The sequence below is a fragment of the Gasterosteus aculeatus genome, chromosome 17, assembly GCF_964276395.1.
Source record: "Gasterosteus aculeatus chromosome 17, fGasAcu3.hap1.1, whole genome shotgun sequence".
Lineage (NCBI taxonomy): Eukaryota > Metazoa > Chordata > Actinopteri > Perciformes > Gasterosteidae > Gasterosteus > Gasterosteus aculeatus.
Genome location: NC_135705.1, coordinates 15,443,111 through 15,470,913, shown reverse-complemented (window position 1 = coordinate 15,470,913; position 27,803 = coordinate 15,443,111). Strand labels below are relative to the sequence as shown.

The 27,803-nt window shown below is 44.4% G+C and overlaps 1 protein-coding gene across 50 annotated transcripts; it reads right to left on the bottom strand.

Annotated features, from left to right (window-relative positions):
* Positions 1 to 27,383, bottom strand: cast (calpastatin). Of its 50 annotated transcripts, none has more exons than XM_078091490.1 (30): positions 22,524 to 22,679; positions 15,494 to 15,544; positions 11,585 to 11,653; positions 10,244 to 10,351; positions 9,447 to 9,560; positions 8,802 to 8,939; positions 8,469 to 8,513; positions 8,291 to 8,383; positions 8,095 to 8,175; positions 7,506 to 7,544; positions 6,747 to 6,833; positions 6,479 to 6,550; positions 6,260 to 6,403; positions 6,044 to 6,148; positions 5,815 to 5,931; positions 5,559 to 5,672; positions 4,914 to 5,021; positions 4,564 to 4,647; positions 4,306 to 4,410; positions 4,077 to 4,193; positions 3,821 to 3,934; positions 3,584 to 3,691; positions 3,377 to 3,490; positions 3,175 to 3,267; positions 2,659 to 2,703; positions 2,334 to 2,540; positions 1,868 to 1,954; positions 1,474 to 1,497; positions 1,098 to 1,204; positions 1 to 1,004 (listed from the first exon to the last, which is right to left on the bottom strand). In XM_078091490.1, the coding sequence occupies exons 1-29, from the start codon at positions 22,596 to 22,598 to the stop codon at positions 1,106 to 1,108; spliced, it is 2,757 nt and encodes a 918-aa protein (XP_077947616.1). In that variant the 5' UTR covers positions 22,599 to 22,679; the 3' UTR covers positions 1 to 1,004; positions 1,098 to 1,105. The 50 variants fall into 50 exon arrangements, with proteins under 50 accessions (XP_077947616.1, XP_077947614.1, XP_077947628.1 ...); XM_078091488.1 differs by having other exon boundaries at positions 2,334 to 2,543; positions 22,524 to 22,678; XM_078091502.1 differs by lacking the exons at positions 15,494 to 15,544; positions 22,524 to 22,679 and adding an exon at positions 26,880 to 27,383 and having other exon boundaries at positions 2,334 to 2,543.
* Between the last annotated feature and the right edge of the window lie 420 nt (positions 27,384 to 27,803).

Here is a 27,803-nt window from a genome sequence, read left to right as displayed (position 1 = left end):
TTCATTTTTAAAATCTTTATTTAATTAGTATCCCTGCATCTAAAATACCTCTCAGATTTCATGACTCACACCCACGCAACACCTTTGACATTAAAAAAAAAACAAAAACTTGGGGACAGTATATTGATTTTTGGCTTTACAGTTGAAAGCCCTTTGTAAGTTACACAGTGTTGTCTTGTATAGAACCAAAGTATTTTCTGTTCTATACAGTACACAAACAAGAGCAGTGAACAAAGCTTGTAACCACCTCAGTCGACTAAGTGCACTTCTAGACACCAGCACACAAAAGACTAACAAGTATTATACACTGTTTGCCAAAAGTTCCCGAACACAAAATTAAGCGGTACACCTTGTGGAAATCCTCCAAACATTTAATTGTGTAAACTCTATTTTTTCCAAAATACAAGCAAAGTAAGCTGTACACTAGTGTCTTAATGGCATTTGACCACATCATGATAGAAAATTTGGCTTCTCTGCGAACGTCTAGATTGCACAAACATCCCGATACTATACACCCACTTTTACTGCTTACATGAAAGCTGACGGTTACCGCTGCTCCCACCAACGTCACGCCGCCGCCAGCCTTAGAAAGGCAGCACGTTGTGTTATTGTGTCACAGGAAAAACTCATCTGAGATGTACACGCAGGACTATGAAGAGCAGCCCCTCCCCTCCGCTCGGCATCCTCAAAACACGAGCCAACAAACAAACAACTTACCCTCTCACCTTCGTCTCCCCCCTTTTCACTCATTCTCCACCTTCTTTTTAATTTTTTAAATTTTATTTTCTCCATAGACTGAAACCAAAACCTTTTCATCCAATACATGTGAAACCGAGCTAAAAAGAAAAAAAAGGCACCGCATGCAGATGCAGGTGTCTGTGTGTTACGGGCTTGACTAGCTTGTGACAATTTCTAAAAACAAAACAAAAATAGAATCATTATCCAGAAAGCAGCTCCGTCGGTGCAGCATTCCTGTGGTCGGGAGGACAAAGTGCGCTGACAACCTGCAACACATTGAGAAGTCAGTGGAAAGCCGTTTATCCATACCGCCTTGAGCAGCCTTTAAAACCAGGGGAAAAGATGGGAACAAACATCACCAGAGGGTCTAGCTCCTGCCTCCCTTCTTTGTAGATTTTGGCACAACATCTGAGCTCGGCCGAGCTGGTAGCGGCTCAGCGGCAGATGGATCCTCTGCGTGGGATTTCTGAAACACGTGAATGAAGTAAAGAAAATGTCTAGAAAAGGGAGAAGCGGCACGGAATACTGTTACCGATTTATTGTAATTACTCGGGGGAATCAGCAAAGGCCAAAGCTTGTGGAGGCACAACATGCAGCCCCGTGCAGGCTCCTCCGATATAGAGATTTGTTTTTACTTTGATTTGATTACAAGTGCAACGATTATCCGTTGTGATTATCCATTGTCGTGCATTTCCAACAGAATTATTGTCTTCATGCAGCAGGCAATTTTCTTACTTTAGACTTTGACTTGCTCTTGCCCTGTAACAAAGTTGACACCTTGATTAGGCTCAACAACTCCTCACTGCTCCATGAGGAAGAGGCGCGGATACATAGGTTCTAGTGAACCACCTGTAGAGGGCGCCGTTGACAATAAAAACTAAAAGTGTATGATATTAATTACAAACTGCCAAAAGTCACGAGCTCATTTTTTCCCCACAAGATTTCAAGCGTGCCATTTACATTTGGTTCTGCAGTTTTTTTTGAAGACCATTTTTATTGATTTTTTTCAGCGCATAAAACAGGAGAGGCGTTGATATGAGAGGGGATGATATGCAACAAAGAGGCGCATAAGTATTGTCATCCGATGGAGTAAACTTACGTCCTCTGTATATATCAAAGATCAATTTACCTTCGGTTTGTCTGACTTCGATTTGAACTCGGGGGAGTTCGGGAGGAGGGTGTCAGACAGGGAGTCAAGAACGGGACCAGACATCGGCTACGAAAGAATAATAGATACATGACAAATGAACAAACATATTCAGCTCATAATGCTGTCATGTACTTTACGGTACAATTGTTCAAGTAAGAATCTGAGACATTTCAGCATAAATACAAGAAACAATCTGAAGATAACAATTTTGCAGGACTCCGTAGATGACTGTTCTATTATTCCCACTTGTCTTCCGTAGCGAAAGAAAAGGTGGGACTAAAATATTAACTGTGGCTCACAAAGCGTGAGGCAGAAATCCATTCCAGCAAGTCAGCAAGGACATAACTCGTCTCACCTAAATTAAATGTGACCAATATTAGTTTCATCCATGGTATTATCACTATGGCCTGATGAAATGTGTTGCAGTTCATTGCATCTTTGCTACCTTCAAGGGCTGTGAGTCCAGCACAGGAGATTCCAGCTTTGTTGTGACAGCAGATGATGCAGGCGGTGCAGATGATGCAGCGGGCTTGGGTGCAGCAGCGGATGCAGGCGGTGCAGATGAGGCAGGCGGTGCAGATGATGCAGCGGGCTTGGGAGCAGCAGAGAAGTCAGTGGACAGCAGGTCCAAGGCTGTTTTATCATCCATAGTCTTCTATGGAAAGACAGAAAACAAACATTTGCATGTTGAATATGGACAGCGTGTGTCTATCATTTTATAGTGCTTGATGGCCTCCTGTCATATTCTGGTAGTGTTCGTGCATTTTTACCTTCTTGGGTGCTGCAGCTGCTTTTGCCTTGGCTTCTGCCGCTTTCTTTAAAATTAAAATTAACATTAGACATAGTAAAATGATTAAACATGTCTTTTGACTTCACACCGACAAACTCACAGTATCTTTTGCCCTGGATTAAAAAGTCAGTTACGCAGCAAGGTCTCATTCACGTTTTTTTTTAGTCTTTAAAACTAAAATATTACAGCAATTGTATTCTTACAACTATTAGCAGCTGCTTATCAAACTTCAAATTGTAAATTAACAAGGCAGGCTGGCAGATGTTTACGGTTCTACTTGGAGGGAAAGTCAGGGGGAGCCCAACGTTTATAAGGATTGTCTGCAAAACGTGTTTGTACAAAACGTCTTGACACACCATCACCATCAGTCTCTGTAGCCATTTCCATCAAGAACCAAGTGGATGCACCATCGTAGTCAGTAATATTGTTTATCCGTTTAAGAATGAATTTCCAACGATCGACCCGGTGTCCGAAAGAGTTAGAAGAGTTGTGTTACCTTACGGTCTTCCTCGGTGGGTCGATACTCTGGTGGCAGTGAGTCATCTCTCTCCCCGCTTTTAATAAGCCTCTCTTCAACGACTTCCTTCTCCTGCAAAAACAATACCAATCGGGACAGTTTAGGTGACCCTTTTTTCCTGAGCGCAGATTTAAAATGTTCTCTGAGGTACCAGGCTATTCCCTAGGTGAGACCTGGCTACCTTGACAATGTCTTTGGTGGGAGGTGGTGTGGGCTGAGGGGCGGGGGCAATATCCTCCAAGGTGTTGGACAGGGCATCCAGGGCATCCAGGGGACTGCCTGCTCCAGCGTGCAGCTGAGTGCACACGCACAGGGAAGAAAGATACTGACTAAACTGCAGGGTTTTAGGGAATCTAAAAAAGTTCAAATTATTCTTGTGCATTTATACCTCAGGTGCAGTTTGTGTGGGAGCACACGGATTGGACTTCACTGTCGGTGCGGCAGAGGACGAAACAAATTCTGCTGCCAAGGCATTCAGAGTGAAGTCTGCAGAGGGCTGCGGGAGTGACAAAGCGGATTAAATCATTTTTAAATCTATAGTAACCTCTCAATAGAAAAAAAAGTGTTTGTGCATCACATGGATTTTTCAATGGATGCAGTAAACCGGGCCTGATCCACAGTGTACCTGTGCAGGAGGCGCTGAGGAGTTGGGGACAGAACACTTGACAGCAGGAGCCGACGACGGCATCGTGAAATCTCCAGACAAAAAGTCCAGAGCTTCACCAGTATCGATGGAGGGCTGCAGGAGGAGAGGAGGATGAAGAGAAGATATGAAGAAAATGCTGAAGATGGAACTTTATTACTCAATATAAATTTAAATAAGACAATAACATATAAGCTGGGACATTTAAGCTGTGTGAAAAAGCAGCTCCTGCTCTCACCACACGTTCTGGAGCAGGCAGGTTCTTTAGTTCATCCTTATTAAACCTGTATTTTGGGGGAAGTGTGTCCTCCCTCTCTCCTACGAGGACACCCTTTTCCTTCTTGTGTTTTCCCTCCTATAAAAAAGGAAATGAGGAGGGAATGAGCGACTTTCTGGTGTAGTTACTGAATATAGAGGCTGAATCAAAGGCTGTGAGGACAAGACGGTGTGTCTGCCTCTGCTCCTACCGAGACGATGTCTTCAGGTCGGAGTTTGGGGAGTTCAGGTTTCGGCATGTCTTCTGGCAACGTGTCAACAAGAGCACTGAGAGCATCCAGAGACATGGAGTCACCCTGAGGGGACAACGGGACGAGTATAATGTAACTGCAGTAGTGTTATACCAGGTAAGAGGGGGTAAAGTAACCACGTCGCTTTTCATTTGATGCAGTTTTATACAAGAATAAAAAAAATCTAGTAAACTAAAGTCCTTTTGTATCCTAAATTACCATATTGGTCTTGGGTTTTGCTTGTTGTTGTTTTCCGGGGATCACATCCACTGGGCCGTGCTGCTCCAGAGGACAAACCGTTTTCTGCAGGAGCAAAAGGGCAGACAGTGGGCTACGTAGACTGAACGGAGGTGTGGGACAATGCACAGACAGGCATGCATGGCTGAGAATACTATTCATTTCTTCAATTATCTCAATACAGAGACACACAATGTGGAAGTGGAGATTGCTTCACGCTTCACACACACACACACACACACACACACACACACACACACACACACACACACACACACACACACACACACACACACACACACACACACACACACACACACACACACTCTTACCTCTGGTGTCTTCTTGGTTGGAGCAGGAGCCTGAACTCCAGAAGCTTTGGTAGGAGCCACAAAATCTTCAAGAAGTTGATCCATAGCGGACAAATCCTCTACTTTGGTCTAGAAAACAGAAATAACTGCTTTCAAGAATGGAAAAAAAGTGAGGTAACCGGAAACAAAATAATACAATTTTAGAACATTTGTGTGCCAAGAGTTGGATGAGCAGATCAATAACACACCCATTCTGTGGGATAAATATAAAGCTGGGAAAGGGTTAGCTTAGCATCAACTAGCAACAGGAGGAATCAGCCAGCCTGGCCATGTCCAGAATGTGTTGCCTTTACACTTCAGTCTATTTGTCTATTTGTGCGTTAAACAAACACAATAAAGCAGGTCAACCGGTGACCTTAGGGGTGCTGGTAGGCCGGCCACGAAGGCCGTTTCCACAGTTTGACTGCTGAGCTAATCGGCCTCGTTTAACATACAGACGTGAGGGTGGAATTATTCTTCTGATTAAACTACGCACCAAGAAATGCAAAATGCCGTCACCCCTACAGGGTCTGTATACATGTCATGATTTCATCTGCTGGTACGGTTCATCCGTTTATCACCCTGCAGATTTTAGCCACAGGTATCAGTGACAGATCCACAGTGTACCTGTGCAGGAGGAGCAGAGGGGGTTTTGACAGAGGCCTGGACAGAAGGAGCTGAAGAAGATGTTGTGAAATCTCCAGACAAAAAGTCCAGAGCTTCACCAGTATCGATGGAGGGCTGCAGGAGGAGAGGAGGATGAAGAGAAGATATGAAGAAAATGCTGAAGATGGAACTTTATTACTAAATTTAAATTTAAATAAGACAATAACATATAAGCTGGGACATTTAAGCTGTGTGAAAAAGCAGCTCCTGCTCTCACCACACGTTCTGGAGCAGGCAGGTTCTTTAGTTCATCCTTATTAAACCTGTATTTTGGGGGAAGTGTGTCCTCCCTCTCTCCTACGAGGACACCCTTTTCCTTCTTGTGTTTTCCCTCCTATAAAAAAGGAAATGAGGAGGGAATGAGTGACTTTCTGGTGTAGTTACTGAATATAGAGGCTGAATCAAAGGCTGTGAGGACAAGACGGTGTGTCTGCCTCTGCTCCTACCGAGACGATGTCTTCAGGTCGGAGTTTGGGGAGTTCAGGTTTCGGCATGTCTTCTGGCAACGTGTCAACAAGAGCACTGAGAGCATCCAGAGACATGGAGTCACCCTGAGGGGACAAAGTTCAAAAATGTTTAATCTGTCACATATTGTTTTACTTCATTCATAGGAATAGGATTAGGTGGCGGGTGCAAAGTATCTTGTCCACTTTAACTCCTACCACATCAGTCTTGGGCTTGGTGTCAACTTTGGTGTCCAGTCCAGACTTCACGGAGAAATCACCAGGCACTTGCTCCATCTTTGCTTTTTTATCAGCTGGAGGACACACAGAAACCGGGAGAACTTCCGCAGGGGTTTGAGATTTCTGCACCAGAGACACGTGATTAGACAAAAAAAAAATGCAAAGCGCCTAAAGTCAGAGAAGTTTATTTTACTTTACCTTTACGGGAGGTGGAGCAAAGTTGGCAGGGCCAGCTGATTTGGCACTGACGATGTCAACATTTCCCTTTTTCTACATATTTCATAAAGAAAAAATAGACAGATGGTGATTTGTTAGGTTATCAAAAAGGACCAGACCTGCACTTTCAATTTCATGCGAGAACATTTGTGTATATTCAGGGCGCATTCTGTCCAGTCAAAAATAAGAATGTACTATTGTCAAAAGAAAATATGGGTGGTAAAAGTGCCAAATGCTTGAAGATTCTGACCTCTTGCGTTTTGGGTGCAGCGGGAACAGGTGAAGTCATGAATGCATCTGAAAGCGAATCCAGAGCCTCGCCCGTGCTCATTGGCTTCTAAGATGAGCAACAAAGCACACATTTCATAACAGCCAAATGATTCTCCACCAGAGGGCACGCCTTACCAAGTCAAAGGCAACCAAATGTGCAAAATAATGCAAACCAGACTGTATGTAACAACTATGAAGGAAAAGTACAGACACACCCTTCACATTCCATGGAGCAAAAAAGATACCAAATAATCTTTGATATGACACATAAAAACAACAAAAACTGAGTTTCTTAGTAAAAACCTATCATGAGACACCGAGATAAAGCAGCCTCTTGCATAACATAGCAAAGTGGGAGTATACTATGAGGCAAATATGAGTCTATTAAGGTGGAGTACATGGTAATGTAATGTATTATGTTGCAACGTACAACTTTATGGATATCAAAGTAGATGTATGTGTGTGCTTGTGTGGTTCTGCGCGTTTGCGTTTGGTCCGACAACAGCCAACGAGCTTGACTAGAGAAGGTGGGTGTAGTTCTCTTTGCTGAGACAACACCCATCAGGGTAGTGCAACATTCCCCACTCTAGAGGAAATCAGGAAGCCATTCGGTGGAAACGTGGCCTGAATGTGTGCGTGTAGTGTGAGGTCGTGCTCCTTTTTTCATTTCGAAAACGTTTAGTCGGAAAGTTGTGAAGGCTGTGACGCAAACAAAGGTGAGTTACGATGTTGCACTTACAGGGAGGTCTTTAGGCTTAACATCTGCAGGAACTGGAGGCTTAAAAAAAAAAAAAGATTAATTTTAGTTTGGAAGAAAAAAATATCAGATCCTGAAAGTAGTTCAGTTCAGTAGTAGTAGAAAGGAGTCAACAAATATCGCCTTAATGGCCGAGGTCCTACTAATTATCCAAAAAAAAAAAACTATACCAGATTACCTGAGACGCCAACAACAACTCTGACTAAATGAAATAATACGATTATAAAATGTAAAATAGAAATATGATTTGAAATTCATCTGATCAAAGAATGAGAATAAAGCTAGAATATGAAACACACAATTCACACCAGTGACAGTTGTGATATTAAAAGCTCGACATTTTGTGAGCCATCAAAAACAAATTTAGAACTCAGAGGTGATGGGAGTTTTTTCTAAAATGGTAAAAATTGACAATTCAAAAGTTCCCCTTGACTTATTTGTATTTCATAGCAACTGCTTCGTACTGAGGACTTAGTCCCAGTATGATAGATATGACAGTGAGGTCTGCCAGTCGATGCATACTGGTTGGCGGCGGCGGTTGGCGAGGCTCGAAGAGACGGGGTGAACTGACCATATTTTCAAACCTGTAGCCTGGGGGCAGCGTGCTGTCTCTTACTCCAAGCTTTGGATCGTCCTTGAAGGTGATGTTACGCTATGATACATGCAACACACAGTTACACACACTCGCACGCGCATGCTGCAGCTCAGCGCAATCACATATCGCCTCAGTTAAATGCAGCCACACATGCGTGCGCATTGCGCTTTACCTCTGTGACCTCCGGCCCCGTGTACACAGGTCGTGTGGGTGCGACATCCTTAGCTGAGGGTAGTATGTCGGCGAGGGCATCGAATGGATCCACCTGCCCATGCAACACAACTCAGCACGCTGGAGCAAGCGACATGCTTTTCAGACAAGAGAAGTCACACTGCTGCAGTGATACTGACCTCTTTGACTCCTTTAGCTGCAGCAGGAGGAACCTCCACCTGAACCTGCAACACGAATACAGGATCAGTACACAGACCATGACGGCTTCAAAACAACCAACAAACTTAAGCATCATGTGCGATTCTGGTATTACTCAAGAAACTGCAAAACCCGACTGCAAATTGATCAAAGTGCCTCTGGCCAAACCTCCGTTTTTTTCTGGCACAGCATTGGTCGAGTCAGTAAGAGCACAATAACCAATCCAACGTATCCATTAACATTCGACAGACAGGAAATACAGCGGATGAAAGTAGCGGACAGCCTCCACCCTTAATGGTTTCAAGATTGTCTACCTTTGTTTGTGTCGGGTTAGCGTCTCTCTTCCCCTCCACAGACACATATCCACCCGCAGCCACGGCAACTGGCTTTGCGCTTTTAGCGGGGTCAACTTTATGCACATCAGCTTTGACTGTAGTGATGGAAGCGGCACTCTAAAATACAATTTGATTGTGATTTTAGGGAAAGTACATAAAGTCCAGTAAAATGACACGTCGGTTGTACATTGACACATCAGTAATATTTCCAAAGAAACTCCAGCAGAAACAAATTCCCCACCAACTAGATGACAGACATCAGTTTTCTGAGTGAAACAACTGCAGGAAGACGAACCAACAAACCGTAGACCCCATCTCAGCAAACGTGGTGTTGCAAATGAATAGGTGTGGACCATTTGAAAATACAATAGGAAGCGTGGGAATGCTCAACAATGGATTAAAGAGAACAGCAGTCCTTCATATTTCCCGTAGTGGTCGCCGCCAGAATAGAAAACAAACAAAGCGAACAATGTCCAAAGCAAGAATCTGAGTTTTCTCAAGTGAGGAAAGTTAAAAGAAGACTCTTTGACACAAAAGAAGCAGTTGTAGAAAGAAGCTGTTGAAAAGTACACCTTGAGGGAGTCATCATACAGAGTCTGAGAAGCCTGCAGCAGGTGAGTCTACCTTGGCCGGGCCTTTGGGGGACTCTTTCGGTCTGGTCACAGCAGTGACAGCTACTCCGGCAGCAGGAGGAGGAGGAACTGGGGCTGAGGCTTTGACTTGGTAGACCGCAGGAGTCTGCAAACATGCAGCCAAATAATCACTCAGAAAGAAATGGATGAGAGACCCACAGCCGTTCCAAAGCCAGCAGACATATCGACAACGTGGACGATATCCTAACAGTGTTTGTGAAAACGGAGCAGGAGAACAAAGATCCGTGGTGAGCTCTGCAACTTTACACCAACGTGTAACCTGTTGAAAAAAATAAGTATGCTGACCTTTTTCTAAACTGTTTAGTCTCCCGTTTTTTGTCTCCCAGGCAGAAATAAAAACAATATTTATACATGTTAGATTCATCTGCTTAGCAATGTAGTCACCAGCTATGTAACTAATTAAATCTAAAAAAGATAACTAAAAGTTAATTGAAAAGACTTTTGGATTTTTGTAAGAATAAGCAATATTATAAGCAAAGGTGTCGTGGAAAAGGCCACATAAATGTCGAGAGGCTGCTCTTAAGCAGCTGACAGACACACTTTATTTATGTTGGAGTTTCCCCACGAGCACATGGCTCCACCAACAAGAGGTCAAGTCACACGACATTACAACCTGACAGGCTCACGTCCTAAATGAAAAACTGGGCTCATCAAAGACTCAAGTGCCTGCATGCCGCTGGTTGGTAGAACATCCGTAACAAGGTCAAATCAGCAGTAATGTGAATAAAAAATAAAAGCGCGGCGCTTGCGTCACGAGAACACCATTACCTTTGACTCTTTGAGACCGCCCCTCGCCCCAGCTGATGTCATGTCAACAACGGTAGCCCCAGCTGACGACATGTCCATAACAGTAGCACCCGCCAGCGTAGTGTTAGTCTACGAACAAGGAGCATGTGTTAAAAGTCTGGAGAAGGATCTGCAGCTCCACAGTCTGCGACGAGCATTCAGCGGGATGACGATGAAGTTCATTAGTGGCATTCGCCGAGCGTTGAAAAGTCCTCAGAAAAGGTCAAGATGTTTGGGTGGCTGAGCCAGAGAGATACCGCACATGGAGGAGGACAAAAAGAAGATGAAGCCAGTGAAGAAGAAGAAGAAGAAGAAGAAGAGAGGCGAACTGCTGCGCCACGAGCACACGCTCAGCGTGTGGTTCATGTTACATCACACAGAAAGGCCAAAGTGGGGGAGGGGGGGTTCTGCAGATAGGAAAGGAAAGAAATGTAAGTTGTTTTGACCCTTTTGTCTTTCAGTAACAAGCAAGTGTGAACGTGCAAGTCAGTGGGAACGTGTCTTGTTGTGTAACTTGACATCTGCTCGGCATTCCACACGTTACATTGAACCACTGGATAATGAGCTATGGGGTCAGCTGCTAACAATAGTCTTAAAGCTAAAGGTTCAGGACTCAGTCTATAATAAACCTCCTTAGTTTAAAACATGCCAATATCTCACATTAGAGTTTTTTTTTTTTAAACTGGTGCAGGCTCTTCCTGCACGCAGCCACCAAAGCCAGCAGCAAAGCCCAGTTGGTGAGGGCAGGGTTGTCAAAACATGGTCAAACCTGGCCTTGAGAATGTGTCAGGAGAATATGGGCAGATAAGCAACGGACCTAGAGAACGCCTTGTTTCACATCCACAGTGACATTAAGTAAATGGTTTTAAGACACTAACTAGTCATTTCGAGACCTTCAATGCTTTCACTTAGCAGATAAATACGCTTTTAGTTGGGTCCTGATCACTGTTGTTCCTGTAAACTGTCCTGGGCAGATAAAGTACAGCTTTTATACTTAATACGGTTCTAGCAGCGGACAAAACAAGGATTAAATCTCTATAAGCATCGTGTGGAACCTCCATTAAAGAGTTAAACCCCTTCCCACAGAAAGTGTAACCTGTCTTTTGCATGAAAGGAAGGAAAACGGACACAACTAAAGCCATTATCAGATTCCTCTTGAAACCAGTAGAAACAGGACGCTGGGGCAGGAATGGACGGAGCACTCACAGTGTCCCAACAAGGAGCAGGTCAGACAACAACCGTGGAAGTAGAGAAATGTGTTTTTTTCAGAGAGGCGGAGCCAGAAGAAGTTAAAGGGCATCAAAGTGGAAGAATGTTTGATACCTCGAACAGTGCAGGTTTCACAGCGGAGGCCTGAGCTGCCGGTTTGGGTGTGGCCCGGCTAGGCTGCGACTAGAGGGAAAAGAGACAAACACAGACAGAGATGGAGGTTATGCATGTGCAGTTAAAATCCAAAACCACAAAAATCACACAGATTCTCCCGGGAGCCACACTTTCACGCTTTTCATAGCAATGCCGGATTCTTGAAAGGGCCGAGAGGAACAGGAAAAGATCCAGCACACATCGGAGGTGACCGGTTCAAGCACCACATTCCAGACCGAAGGGTGCGTCAGCTGCGTCACCTCAGCAACGGGGAAGAGCGGAAAGAAATGTCGGGTTCACGAGTTGCTCTTCGGCAGAGCTTTGTGAAATGAAAGCATAGATAACTCACATACGTTGTCAAAGACCGGGACGGCATACAGACACACGCAGATGGCAGATATGTCTGCGCGCTGCAAATAAACCTCCTCGCATGGCCACTATGAAATGGTGTCACTGATGCAGAGATGTTACATTTCCTCTTGATAACGTTTGAGCTCTTTTCTGTTCAGTTATAAAGGTTATCATGCTGAAGATCATCCAGCTGCTGCCATAAGCAGTATTTAAATATAACGATTGTCAGTAGAGCTATAATTAAGTCCTATAATAAAAACGTACTTTTCCTAGAGTAACATGTTAGCCATCATCTTTTCACACAAGTTTAAAGACTTTCTTCAAATGTAGAGTACAGCTTACAAATAAAGATTGTATTCATATATTCTACTATTTCCAACTGTAAACTGGAATAAATTTTCCTGTTTGACAAAGGCAATAACGTGTATTCAAACATTATACGTAATGAGGTTCACAATGGCCGTGATAAAAACATCTCTAGCAGGCTATAGTTTACATTTGGGGTAATCTCTCCTCAGACTTTGAACCCAATTAGAGACAAGTGGAAACAAATTAAGTTTCCATATCTTGTCATATCCTAGTCACTCTATAATATCAAGTAAAGCATTAACTGTGGTAACAAACTTATATTGACAGCAGTCAATTGTTTAATTAGCATGTATGTACTGAACTGAAGCGTATGAACAATACAAATCCAACTCATCCTGGGACCACAACCTCTATAAGAAGCAGAAGTATTACATTACACATACAGGATATTGTTCTCTGCATTTGACCCGTCCCACACAGTGGCAGCAGCGTGCTGCCGTAAAGGCGCCCGGGGAGCACTTCGGGGGTTGGGTGTCTTGCTCGGGGACACTTCCACTTGGGACATGGAGCAGCCGCGGGTTCGAACCGCCAACCCCTGCGGTTGTACCGTGTTTTCTGCTCAGACGGATAACTGAAGGAGATGTGTTTTATTAAGTACACAGGGTTTAGTGAGTTTATGAAAGCGGCCGTGCACGTAGTTGTGTATTTTGGAGACATGCTCGGTCTCCAGGTGGAGGCCAGTATGCATCGGGGAGGGGCCAGACCAGTTATTTAAGGTGTGAGTCCGCAAAGCCTCCACTCCATTGACAACAGTTTAGAATTACTGCAGTTAGTTTCCCATTCAACCCAATTCATTGTGTAGTGTTGTATAATGGTGAAGCCAACCAAGCCAGTTAGATGGTTACTCAGCTTTTTGGTGTGTTCATGCAAATTAACAAATTAACATTACTGCACTGTAAAATACCCTGGAACTTAACTTATTTTACGAGATACCTAATTACGAATGGTTGCTCATTTTGAATGTATTATTTACAGAATTCTTAAAAAAGGTGCTCTAGCGTCCTATGACCAATTATCATTAGCACGAGTCTGTGAACGCACCAGTAAGCCTGAGTGAGTTAACCTGTCAGGCCAGCTCTGCATCTCGTTTGACTGCACTGAGCTGATGAGCTGATGATAGACAAAGCCAGGTTGCATACGTGTGAATGAGGAGGTAATCGGAAGCAAAGATAAACCTCAGGCAGAAAGACACAGGGAGTGCATTGTGACTCACACCATCTGCAATCTCAGATTTTGAAATGTTGATGCAGCTCAGTCAGCGATTGCCTCACAAGCCGCTGGAATACATGTGCAAAAAATAGCATTGCAACCCAGCTCAGTGTAAAGAGAGTGAACACAACGTTGTTTAGAGAGAGAATAAAGGGGAAGTTTCACAAAGGGGGAAGTGAGGTCACAAGCAGCCAAGGCACCCCTTATCCTGATGTCACGTTACTCCTGTTACTGCAGGAAATGTTAATTGCTGCCCGGGTTACCCACCAAAGGAACTTTAACTGAAAAAAAGGAAGCAGTCGAGCCGCATGCAGGGTGGTAATGCATGATGCATTACAAAAAGTTTAATTTATCGTTTAAAACTTTTGGGATTATTACGTTTGAAAGACTCTTTGGAACACTATGATCACAACAGTCCTGCGTAACGCTCCAATTGTAACACCGCAGGTAACTCACCTGAATGCCGGCATTAATACATGGAATCTTAGGTAGAAGCCCGCAACACTTGGACTTGAACAGATTTTTAAAATCCAGCTCAGTGCTGAAAACTCTTTTCCAAGGAAAGTAGCCAGCAGCAGTAGCTCCAAAATTACCTACACTTAGTATGAAAGTCACAGTCAGAAACACTGAGTTCCGTCCCTCAAGCCATAACTCCAGAGACATAAAGATGTCATGACGGCATAAAGAGCGGAACTAACAGATAATAGTGAGGGTGTCCAGCTGCAACTTCGAAGACACACTGAAAAAGCCATTTTCTTTGATTAAAGGGATTGTGGTCACTGCCTTGTTGTCTAAAACATGATGTCTGAGCAGAAATAAACCCGTCTCGTTCTGACATCCAAACCATCGCTAAAGTCACCCAGCAGCTCTGCCTTCCCCGTGTTTGACAGGATGCACGCTTAGTTCATTTAGAATCCATACAGAGTTCTAACAATGCAGTGTATAAGTCACAGTAGAGGACACTTACGCATTATGTTTACAAGACAATTCCTGTTGTCAGTATTGGATTATGGTAGAAATGATTAATAACGTATCAACACGCCAAAGGGGGAAGCAGTTTGTTCTCTTCTCTGGAATAAAATAAAACTTCTTGCTGGCTATTTGGCACAATAAAATTAACATGTGTGGGTTGGTGACACGCAAGCCAAAACATTACACTGCGGGCGTTTTATTTAAGTATTTCCCACCTTCACTCGTCGATGAGTTGCAGGTGTAAGTCTGAAGTTAATCTCTCGTAACTCCTCTGACAACCACCCAAACGCTTAGCGAGCTCGTCTGCAGTGCCTCCAAACAGCAGCATTCTAACATTCCTCACGCAGGCCTCATAACAGACTGTACGTCCACCGACACAACACATCACCTACAGCTCAAGCCGCTTTTAGCACATGCCTCACACATCGTTGTATTGCTGCTCTGTAACATTATGTTTTGCAGTTTGGATTTTCCAGAAAAGCTGAAACACTTCAGCAGAGCCTTCTACCTTTATTCAAGGGGAATAAGTATATATATTCTTGGCTGCACAGTAAAATTTGAATTCCATATACTTTCAACAACAGGAACAAATCCATATTATAGACAGAATAATAAGTGATACATTTAAGTTTGTACCAGGTAAGTAACAAGCTATGAAAAACAGCGGCTACGTCGTGCTGTAAAAACGTCATGCTAGCTGCCGCGTTGGGGAAGTATCCAGTATCCATGCAGGGAAATGCGGGATTTGGGCTCTTGCATACAGGATTAATGCAGGACTTTTCCCAAACAGCAAAGATGAGGCCAGACATGGAGTGGACAAAGTAACAGGAACACCTAACAATCCTGAAGCATTTTAATTGAATTCAACCGTGCAGATTGGGTTTTCACTACGTCATGCAGGTGCTCATGTTATTCTGTCCAGCCCTGTACACAAACAAAATAAAGGGTAAACGCTTCACACAGCTGTACCTGCTGGTCATTTTGTCGAGGTGAGGGAAGGGGCCGATAGTTGCCATGTATCTGTTTCATAAGGGACAAGTAAACTGCTGTTAAATAGTAGAACTGACTAGAAATAGAAAGAATAATCAGCGTTATACGTAGACTCAAACACTGAATACATTCAAACCAAGATGCACAGAGAGCTCCGTGTATATTCTCAATCGATGCCATTACAAGTCATCAGGTCAGCTCATACAGACCTAATATGAACCAGCGAGGGGTCATTTGTTTTCAACTGCGACAAGCAACAGCAAACTGTTAGTGTGACATGACACCGATATGAACGTCGTGGTCATTCCCGGAGAGATGAGGCGAGTGCGATCAAAATAGACTGAAGATTTCAGAGCGTGGGTAAAGGCATCCGAGTGCCACGTGAAACCACCGCTCACTTCAAACTGGCAATCATTCAGACGGAAACGGCCGCTGCGCTCAAAGGGTCGATCTGCGAGTCCTTGTGTGCTTTCAGATGGACGGGTATCAACCTCAGTCCAGCCTGGATCTGCGCCCTGCATGACGCACGTAACCCACCACTTTTTTTGTTTCGTCAGAGCTAACGGAACAATGCCGCGTATCCAGGCAACAGCCTTTAAAAGCTGTGGCTTGTCTGCCGGTATTGAAAAATGATGACTAATGCTGTGCCCCACCCATGTGAATACAGCTGGAAGCTCCTTAGTCTTTGCTACTACTTTGGTGGATGCCGTCATTTCAGAGGTGGAAATGTCAAGTCAGTGTATTGGGAATGTGGCGTAGACTTGTAAATGTACAGATGAAGCCAAACGCCTTCAGTGCAGACCTACATGAGGGTTTGACATTATTGCCGTCGGCTAAACTCAGGTGGCATTAGTCAAACCTACTTTCCCAGCCTACCTGAGATAACAATGTACTGTTAATACGATACAGTCCCATAAAACTCCCCCGAGAGCAAAAACACTTACAGCTGTGTGCTTGTTTCCGATAATCGTTGGTCAACTCCACTTTGGTAGATTCTGAGCAGGGTGAATATATGTTACTACTCTCTGGTTTGGATTTATCAGCCTTTTATTTTAATCTAACATGCTGCAACCAAGAATCCAGAGTAGAAGCACACGCATTCATCTTCTGTTTCGCTGTTCTATATTTGTCGATCATGTGCACTCTGACTCATTCTTCTTCTATACAAACAACAAACAACAAGCCCTGAGACCCTGGAGGTCTCGACACTGTTTGATAAGAGTTGATGTTTCCCCTGATGTAAAATTGATTATCATCAAACATTGCAGTGCAGTATCATTCAGTATATACAGTTCATTGTTTATTTGGTTACCTAGACGACAACTGCTCTGGGGTGTCCATACAAGTAGCAGGAACGCGAACACAGTTCCCTTTAGTCTTCAACTAACCTTCCCTTAACTTCAACATACAAAAAGAGAGCAAACTTACACCACAAACTGCTATTGAATGCCAACTAAAGAACAGCGAGGCCCCTTGCTGTCGATCGCAACCGCAGCCGTCAAAACGAGTCGACAGCGATCAGACAGGAAACCCTTCAAAAACTGGCATCTACAAAAAGGGTGAACGTGGAAGGAAACGTTGTGTGCAGATACATACCATGTCTGACTGTGCGTGTTTCCTATTCTGCTGTGAGTACTACCAAGAGGCTCTCTTGAGGCTGGTTCGCCTGAGGTTCCCGCAGAGAAAACGCTGTATGTCAAGCAGACATGCATGCACACAAGCATGCACGCACATGTAAACACACATAAAGACACACAGAGACACACGCCCTGCTGGTGAAAAAAAAACTGCCGCTCCGCCTTCATGGAAGCGGCCCAACAAGCCCGTGCAGCTTTGGCTCCACCTCCTCCGCCACAAGGCCGCAGAGCAGGCTCAGTAAGATTGGACAAAAAAAAGACCCACCCACTGCTCGCTGCCCGCCTGCCAGCGGAAAAAATGACTTTGGGCTGGGTCTGGGCAGGGTTTTGAGAGGAGGGATGTTGCGTTTTGATAAAGCAGTTGCAGGAACAGATATCGTGGAGAAGGAGTTGAGGGAGGGCGAAGTGAATTTACTGCAGCGGTGTTGGGACAGCGTGGGTGTGTCCAGGAGACTCACTGCTTAGGAATGTAGAGCGCAGGGCCACTGGAACCACAGAGACTGTCTGCGTGGTTTGCAAAGAAAAGGGAGGGGGATCACATGACATGTAGACATGTAGTCCAAGCCAAACCCGAAAGGCAGCCGGAGCACAGAAAAGGAAAACACACCGTCGACCAGGTGACCACCGATACAGGCTCAAAAAAAGTTCTCTCCGGCCCGGACAGGAAACACAGCTCCTGGACAGCGGCCAAAGGTTTCGAAAGCATTTTTGAAAAACAGAGCAGTGCAACCGATCGCCTCTAAACACACGCGCTCACTTTCTGCATCGATCAGATGATGATTTGGCACCTAAAGTTAAAACAGAGACGTAATCTATTTCTCAGATACAGGTCTCCTCACCACAAAACGTGTTGGAACGGGGGAGGGCGTTGGAGAACAGCACCCCCTTGTGCACAATACAAACAGTGAAAAGAAGGGATGATGCATAGTGTTGATCTGTGTGGACTCATTGTTCTGTCCAAGGATATCGGTCAGTGGAACGGACACAAGACTTTGCTGTACTGCGCGTGTGTCTTTATACAATACTGCATGACCAAGTGAAGCAAATAAAAAGTAAAAATATATTAAAATAAGAGTCAAATGTAGATTTTAGCAATGATCAGTTAAAACCACCCGTGGCTACAGAATGTATGCTTTTTAAAAGGCAAGTGAACAAACCCATACATCAATTGTCAATTGTTTTTTGTGGTCATTGGCTGTGTGATTAGTAAATAATCTGTCTGGACATTTATTATTATTTTATCACCCCAAATTGAACTCTAGAACTTAAGGCATGAAGTGTTCTTGATATTTTCTTTTTGATTAGAAGTCGGCCTTGTTCCTAAAAACTTAGCTTGTTGCAGAATCCCTTCCCTGGCATCTCCCTTGCAGAAATATCTCTGTCTGTTTTGAGACACATCAAAATAAATCGTCTTTAACAGCTTTGCCCTCTGCTTTTGTGTCTTGAGGGGAGGGGGGGGTTGTATGAGAAAACGCATGCTTATACTGGATTAAAATGCCTTACTTGGTAACCCCCTGGAAAGACTTATCTTTGTTGTCAACTAATGAGGTAAAGCAGAGCACGGACGCACCCATCCAGAGGTCAGACTAGTGAAGCTGGAAAATGGGGGGGCGGGGAGGGGGTTTCCAATCTGAACTGAAACTCGTAGGTCAAGTGCCTCATTGTTCTCAAACTAAATCTGTGAGAAAACACAGGACTTATGTGGAATGGCAAGATAAATAGATACAAAGAGAAGAGTGAACAAGAACTTGGTACTCAATATGAACTTCTGTCAAATCACGGATTATGCAAAAACAACCAGTAATCATTTAGGCGAGGAGTGACTGGATAACTAAGGTCCAATGAGTAATGGCACACCACAGACATCGGGGGCAGCATTTATTCAACCTGGTCCATGCAATCAATATGTAAAGCAACAAGAAGAAAAGGTCGGTGTATTGGATTAAGTGTAAATCTATAACTGTATATTTGATTAAATCCAATGTGGTGGAATGATGAAAACAAACCGCACCTCCGCCAAGACCATGAGAACCCATCAGGAAAAGAGCGCAAAGCGGCTCCAAGAAACAGCGCCCGGTGGCAGAAGGTATCATCACCGCAATAGGAATCATTTAGATAAATATTCTCGTATCAACTCAAATTTTATCAATACAATCTACTCCGACACCACTTTCGGCAACAGGATATCAGACAATGCTATAATGTTACACAAACATCTGTCAATCCATTGGTTTAAGCGCGAAGCTTCCAACCGTCCGACACGTGGTGGTCATCTGACCTCAGCCTGGACATTCTGGAAGACACTGCGCATGAAATAAATTTAAAATCCAAAAGCATGTTTGACACCAAAGACTTCTGTTAGAGAAGTCTTAAACAGTTGCTGAGCTTTTCCAATGTGCTTCTCCCATTGTGTGGGCAGCCACCATTGCAAGTAGATCAGCTTGTTGAGACTAGTTCATAACTGTTAAGGGTGCCATATCATTGTGTGGTAATCCATCATTAAAAAGGTGCAGGCTATTGACCAATGGTGCGTTCAAGGATAGATTAGCTGATCGTAAATTAGAGATACGAGAGTTGGCCGTTGGAACAGCACAGCACACACGTGAGCATCAGAACCAGGATTAATGTCATTTCAGCATTGACAATTCCATTCCATCTCCATGATGCCCTGTTATTAATGTCAATATCCTAATAATCTTCTCTGTGATAATCATTTTATTGATGTCAATAATTAAGTTGCCAAATCCATTCATTAAAACTGTTGTTCCAGTTCCTCTCTTTTTAACCATTATAATACACAACCAACTACAGAGCAGTGACACCAAAAAAAAAACGTTGACCCGTGTGAAACTTGGCTCCTCGTGTGCACCCATGTCCCCCACCCTGCCAGTAAGCTATAGCCGCCCGTTGCTCTGCTGCGTGTCCACAAATCATCTCTAAATTTAGCACTGCACTTTCCCCCTGGTTTGTTGACTTACCACATATCATCCCACACAAGAAACGCACACAAAATGAGGCCTTTCCTGCACTTGTCTTCTTAAATTGGGCTTCCGTCCTTACAGCTGCAGAGTAAATAAGATCGTTAAAGAGTCACCAGCCACTTTGGCTCATGATAATCACAAGCTTCAGCTATCCACCTTCATGTCGTTATATCACATTACAATTTCCAGTAAGCATTTGGTAGCTGGGTTCTACTTACCCATTACATGTTGGGACAAATATTGGAGCAGCAGCTTTTCCTCAAGCATGGGAGATGCAAACAGAAAGGAGGAGAAAAGAGTGTGGTGCTGAACAACAACATGTCGCCGAAGCACATTCTCAGGTGAGCGGAAACTCTCCCCGATTCACTTTTATTTAACTGACATGACAACACCACTCGACTCGAGCCGAACTGACAGCCCGGAGAGAAATCTGACCAGCCGAGAAAAAACACCCGGTCGAACGGGACAAACAGCACCATGTAAAAACATCACCCAACAGGAAATGGGCTGATGATGCTGTGTAAAAAATGACATGTCGTGCAATGTTAACAAAAGGGTCTGTGTAATTGCTCTGCTAGGTACACAACATGCCCGCTCTGCCACACACACACACACACACACAGCCTGAGGGCTTATTGCCGAACGCCACGTCATAAAGCATCCCATCAATACAGCTGATGGCCTCCTGCCTTTAACCCATATGAAACATTTGCTTTGTCCCTGCGCACATTCACAAGCTCTGTATGAGGCTCCAAAGAGCAGAGGGAGTAGAACAGCAGTATCACCTTGTGACAGCACAGCACCTAACTGCACATGACACGGGTCATCTGTCGTGATGTATTTCGTGGTATAACAAGTCTTGATTTGTCATTTCCCAAAAGAGGAAAAGTAAACAAGCACCACGTCAGACCTTCAGTTGCTCAAATGAGTCCGTGGAGTCTTGAAAAATATTTGGTTTTCCCACAGCGTGCTGCGGCTCACAAAATAAAAACAAGCAGTACCTTTGTAAAGCTCTGTGCTTCATTATGAATTGGAGGTACTTTACTCCAATATTCCCATTTTATGGTAATTTATTTGACAAATACCCCACAGAAGGATATATATATATATAAAGTACTGCTACTTTAAATTTGTTTCACCTCAACTAGCTGCAACAAAATGCTGCTTGGTCGTGAATGAAGAATCATAATGAACCAGAATGAGTGACACCCGTCATATTGTTTTTATATTGTTGTAGTGTAAGTAAATTTTACTACAAACACTGCTTAGTTCAGAGATATTTATAACATTTTAGAGTAGGTTTGAAAAATGCTTTTATACATGATGTTAATTAGAAATGATTCATAAATCCGGCGCAGTGCACAGTATGCAAACAAGTGTGAAATGACACGAGTGGTGTGTCCAACACAACTCCGCTGGACTATCTTCTTGCTCCATTATCTTCTTGTCCTGCTTAGACTTTGCACGGCATGTCCAGCATGGATATGTTTTCCCACTGGCCATTTCCTGTCTCTAAGACGGACAACACAGAGCTCAGACTGCTGCAGCTCCAGGCTGAGAATGTCCATTCCAAAAACAACTATGTGAACCTTTAACACAAAAAGTGACTCAGAGCAAACTAACAGAGCCCTGATAACAAATCGGGATAGTCGATGGTGGACCGGTCACCTACCGCTGTACACCACGAGGGGAAATGTCACTAGAGATAATGGCACTGCGGTTAGTAACAGTGAAGCTCATTCCAACGACACACCCTTTAACATTGCTCCATCCGACGCTGGTTATTATCACATGAGAATGTTATTTGGGCGAGACCTACAAAAATACGAACTCAATGTTTTTTTCCTTTATGAAAATAAAACGAGGACGCTTCTTTAAAGAACCATCACAAATCGGAATCGATCAGATTTTCCCGTGGAGGGCACCAAGCAACAGGCATCAACAACGCAGGCCTCGCCAGAGCCCTGCGTTTAATATCTAATCTCACTAACACAAAAGCGTGAAGCACACTGTGGCTCTGAGATCTCACAGGGCGACCGGCAGCCTCACATTCCAGCAGAGAGAGAGAGAGAGAGAGAGAGAGAGAGAGAGAGAGAGAGAGAGAGAGAGAGAGAGAGAGAGAGATAACCAAGGCTGTGCAACTGAGAGGTCGGACTCGGATTGAGGCCAAGAAAGTTTTCCTGCCTCAGAGAGTTTCCCCTAGAAGTCCCTCGTCAAACACACAGAACAAACTGTAGCAACACAACTGACCGACCAACAAACACAAACAGCAGTAACACTACGTGGAGGCTTCGCAGGCGCACTTACATTTACCAAACAAAAACACACATGGGCAGCGTTACTTGTGATTAGTCGCTCAGCGCGCACGCACACGCACACACACACACACACCTGCTCCTCCACGGACACATCCTGCAGGGCCTGGCCGTCCCGTGGGCCTCGGATCCAGCTCAATATCTGGCCCATGTTGTGCGTCTCTGTTGTGGGTGTTTGTCTATTAGCCTCTGCCTTGACTGTCGGCTTGCTGCATGTTTCCAACTCACTGGCGGAGAACGGGAGGGAGGGAGGGAAGAGAGGGGAGGGACCCAGAGGGGGGGGGCGTGTTAAGGGAGCAGAGGGGGCAGGGGCAGAAGGCTCAGATGATATAAAGTCACAGGCCTGGGCTATAAAGGGACGAGAGCTCAACCCACCAGATGAGGGGGGGCGCATCTGAGCTGCTTCTCACAGATACAACACACACATTCAAGGGCCCACGTGATGCAGAAAAATATGCCTGGGCAGGTGTGTAAAACTATTTTTTACTGGGTGTAACGAGACAATATGCAAGCTACTTATCAACCGGCACGCACGCACACACACACACACACACGCACACCCTGGTTTGTGACCTGCAGGCCTTGAGCACACACACGTATAAAGACAAACGAATGCTTGTACACACCCTTCTTTTGTACACGTGGCAATAAAAAAAAACTTGTGCAACCACCCTGGCTGCTTAATTGAGCATAAAAGGGAGGCACCCGTCATTATAATCTGTCAAGAGAGACAAACGGGCAACATCGTCAGACAGGGAGATTCACACCTCTTGGGGAATGATATCGATTGGCCACCATGTTGAAACAATCAAGCCAATTCAAACATGTTATCTTTGGCTAACGGAGGGGGTTTCATCATGAAAACAGCTGTGGCGGCAGCGGTTCCAGAATAAAGGGAGTGGCTAATAGATTTACTGATGTCTATGGCACGGGCCTTTCTCAACCTTTACCTGCCGTACCGCTGAGGATGCTTTACCTACAACCGCATTCAAACAACATGCAGCAAACTACAGAGGCACAGTAAGACATCCAACGCTGCATTCTCTGACAACATAAATGCACACTGTGCGTAAAGTCTGGTTCAGCCAGCGCCATTACTACCGCTGGTTTCGGGCATAGCTGCGAGGCTTTACCTCGCCCCTACCGGGCGTCTTTGGGTGCGGTGTGCAAACAGCCTCCGAGTGAGTCAGTCTGAGCCTTTTTGCTTTAGTATTTTTTTTAGCACACCTCAGCAAAATATGGAAGCCAGTTTTATTGCCAAGTATTTCTCTTCTCGTTTATTACACATACAGGAAATTGTACTCTGCATCTAATCCATCCCACACAGTGGGAGCAGTGGGCTGCTGTAAAGGCGCCCGGGGAGCAGTTAGGGGTCTTGCCCAGGGACACAGCCGGGATTTGAACCTCCAACCCTGCGGTTCCCAGCACACCCTCTCTACTCCATGCGCCATGTACTGTACTACGAGCAAGTATGCACTGGCCAGACGTGAAACTCCTGTTTGTGCAGCACTCAGGTTGACTAATCAATACAACTGAACGTCTCGCTGGAGTTGTGAGAGCTTCCTTACCCAATTCACGGCACATGGAGCATTTGAGGACGCCAAATACAGTTCACTAGCATCACACAACTATTGCAGACTGTGCATCTTCATAATGAGAGTGAATGGCAAAACAATTCCTCAGGTGAAGGTGACTAGAAGTGACATATTGTGTTCTGTAAAGGAACTATTAAGTTGTTGCTCCCAGGTGACTCATGACTCCATGGCAACATTTATGCGTCCTGTTTATTTTCCCCAACGCATTATAAGAACTGTTTTTCTACTCACACAAAGACAACTAATCATAGGAGTTGACATACAAAAACTATTGTTATTCTTGGTGCAAAAACAAACATTACAAAAGCTTGTTATTATATGTTATTTTGCCGCAACACAAAGGCTCTTTTCTACACTTTCATATAACCTAATGATATTTACCGTGTGCAGAAAACCCTCTGGATGTGAATACACAAAAACTCCATTAAATTGCGATGATGGAGGCCGGGTGTCTCTCAGAGGGAGCACACGATGTCAGACAAAAACATGGTGCTGTATTTCATCTTATCAGCTTGTGTGTTTGCATAGCAAAGGAATTGAGTCATTCAAGTTTGTTTTTCTCACCCTCCTCTGGACCCGAGGAATTTGAGAAGCATACCGTTTATGGCACATAATACAGTACGTTGCATGTTTGAACATACATGCACTTCGGCCATAGCTCATGTGTGCACATGTGTGTACATGTGTGTACATGTGCACACAAACATACACAGTCAAACATACACAGTCAGACACGCCTTTACAAAATGCCAAACGACCCAGCCTGTAAATATAGCTGCACCATGGGAAGCAAAACGATATGACTTGTGCTGCAACCTCCCAAAGACCTAAAATGACGATTACTTGTGAGACTTGAGATTTGCACTAAACTGATTCAGAATCAAGAGATCCTTTAACCCTTTAACCCTCAACATTTGGAACAGGAGTGTTACCTGAGAGAATAAAGTTGGTTACTAAGAGTGAAAATGAATAAGGAACTGTTCCTGAAGATGATACAGTGCTTCTGCATCAGCCAGCCAGGGATTATATAAGTGATTAGCAACTTCATGGCCATTTACAGATGCAAAACATTCACATTCAGATGTCAAAAAGACACCATAGAAATGCCAGTAGGGGCGTGGGTTGACATTTTCAAAAAGATAAAGACGGATTCCAATTGAAGATAAAAGGTCTTGCTCTGGAATTTCTAGATGAACTACTCCTCCCCATCAACACCAGCTGGCAGCTCTTATCTGACCGATCAGGGTGTGAATTAATTCAGCGGAAAGAGAAAAGCGCAGACAATCACCTGCACAAGAAAATTACGATCAGCTGACGCCCTTTCACTTAAGAAAACATATGCATGTGTCTACTTGGACACAAGAATGGCAAGAAAATGGCAGTTTCAAATTCCACATTATAACAGACAAATTAATCAGAAATCCATTCTACATGTAATAATAATCCCTTTTAATGTCAATCCTGCAAGATTCCACCTGAGGAAAGTTTTCAACTTTTTCTCCTTGATACAAATACACAGACACACACACACGCACACACATGCACCACATTGTTGGCGTAAATGAAAGTCAATGGAAGCTCTGTACAGGAAGCTGTGATGTCGACCTATTGTGTTGGTGCTTTATTTGTCAAACATCTGAGAAGGTTGAAATAAAATAAATAAATAGTTTATTCATCTTGCTGCTATTCTTGTCTTTGTAGTGTAATGCTACATAATAGATAGCAAACATCAAATGGCAATTTGTTGCAATTTGGTATTTGTGTAAGTAACTAAATGCCATTTGAATAACACATTTTATTCCAACAAAATATTAATCATAAATCGTTTGGAATAAGCTGAAACTCTGCAGCGTATTTGACATCGGATCCTGAGGAATAAGTGTACTACAAGTGTGTGTGTGTGTGTGTGAGAGAGAGGTGAAGCCTCTCTCAGTTTAAACAGAAACACACACCCCCACATATAAAAATGCAAAGCCCTTAAACAGGAGATAAATAAAAGATTTAAAAAAAGCTGACGGCGCCAAGATTATTTACGACGCATCCTTCAAAGCTCACGAGACTCCAGACTCGTTATGCTGGTTCACAAAAAGAACGCTGCCGCGTCTCTACAGGTGACAACTTTTACCCCCTGCGCTGTTTGACAGTATTAAACAGAGTCAATAAGTGGAGAGAGGGGGGGGGGGGGGGGGGGGGGGAAGCTGCGAATGTACTCACAAGACTCATCCAGTACGCCGCGTACGCCATGGAGGGGGACAATGGGGAACAACGGCCAGATGTGACGGGTTGTGCTCTGCGTCTCCTCTCGGCTCTCTCGTCAGGATCTTGTCTGTTCCTTCCCAAAGCACCGAGCCACTCCCCGCTGGCTTCTTGCAACCACCTCTCTGCTCTGCCTGCCCCGTAGCGCACTCACATTCATGAAAAAAAAGCGTTCTTTTCTCCCGGGATGGTCATTCCGCATCACCAAAGGAGAACTAAACAATGACATGAACACCCCCCCTCACCCACCACCCGAGCCCCCCCCCCCCCCCGCATCCTCTCACACCCATCAACGCTTGTGCAACTTCCAGCAGGGGTGGGGTTATGGCTTCTCGGATACAAACACTTATGGATTGACCGATCGCGTGGGATTTATGGGCACGGTTAATCGACGCATCGATCAGAGACACGCATGTGAGCCTGGCATTAGTGTCTCGTATTGCAACCCGTGTCCTTTCATGGAAACTTTTAACGTTGTTGTTGTTTTTGCATAAAGCATTTGGAGATTATTTGCATCTGCAAACACATTCTGAACTCGTAGGATCAATTTGCCTCGTGTGTGTGACGTGCGATAGACTCACTTGGTCCGCGTCCTCGGGGTGTGCGTGGTGCCCGTGGCCCCGTTTCTTGCGTGGCATCTTTACCCCACGAGTGGATTCGCTTTTTAGGTTTTCCTTCCCTGCGTCCTCGGTGCCGTGTGTGAGGATCGGAGTCTACAGACGGAGCCCACTCGCGGCAGAAACAATTGCCCCTCCCGCTGAAGCAAATCCAAGTATGCACAGGCAGATGTTTTAACTATGCGCGCGTCCGTGCGTGCTCGTGCGTGTGGCTTATTTAAAATGGAGCTGCAGCAAGCACAGTCTTGAACTTTGAAGTGATCTTTGATGTTCAGCTACACTGAACAAAACAACCCAGAACTGCCACATGCGTTCACGTGAATGAGGGGGGAAAGGGTGTGTGAGTAAGATCCACACACCGTATTTCACCACGATAACTATGCATCAGATCAACGTGCAACACACGAAGAACTGACACGCTAGATGTTCCTTCACATGACGAGACATGCCTCGCAGAACAGGGAAGAGTTGACTCACCGCTTCTTCTCTGGCGGGGAGCTGGTGCCTCACTGCTGCCCTCTGGTGGGAAACAGCGGGACTGTCCTCAGTATCCACGAACCTACCGCAGACATCAAGGATCAACCATCGGTCTATGGGTATACTTATCGATCCATCTATCTATCGATCGATCCATCTATCTAACCAATGACGGCCATTTAGCAGCAGCTTTAGCAGCAGCAAACGTTTGTCCTGTCAATCTTTTTATTCGTTCTTCTATTTGTTTTTTAGACCTACCTAGTTCTGAATGCGTTTAGTTGGATAAACTCTTCAGGTATCAAAACATTCACCCCTTGAAGAATATTCCTGCCGTGTTTCTACTTCTTATGCCTTTTTAAATACTAGGCAATATTCGTATTTTTACCATTTACGATGGTTCTCTACGGAGAT

What these genes read in the sequence shown, in the direction of transcription:
- cast (XM_078091488.1), bottom strand. Translation starts at nt 22,598, where the DNA reads ATGGGCCAGATATTGAGCTGGATCCGAGGCCCACGGGACGGCCAGGCC. An exon ending in GACCTGAAGACATCGTCTCG is followed by an intron (nt 4,194 to 4,305) that starts GTAGGAGCAGAG and finishes CCTTTTTTATAG; the next exon opens with GAGGGAAAACACAAGAAGGA. An exon ending in CCACACAAACTGCACCTGAG is followed by an intron (nt 3,491 to 3,583) that starts GTATAAATGCAC and finishes GTGTGCACTCAG; the next exon opens with CTGCACGCTGGAGCAGGCAG.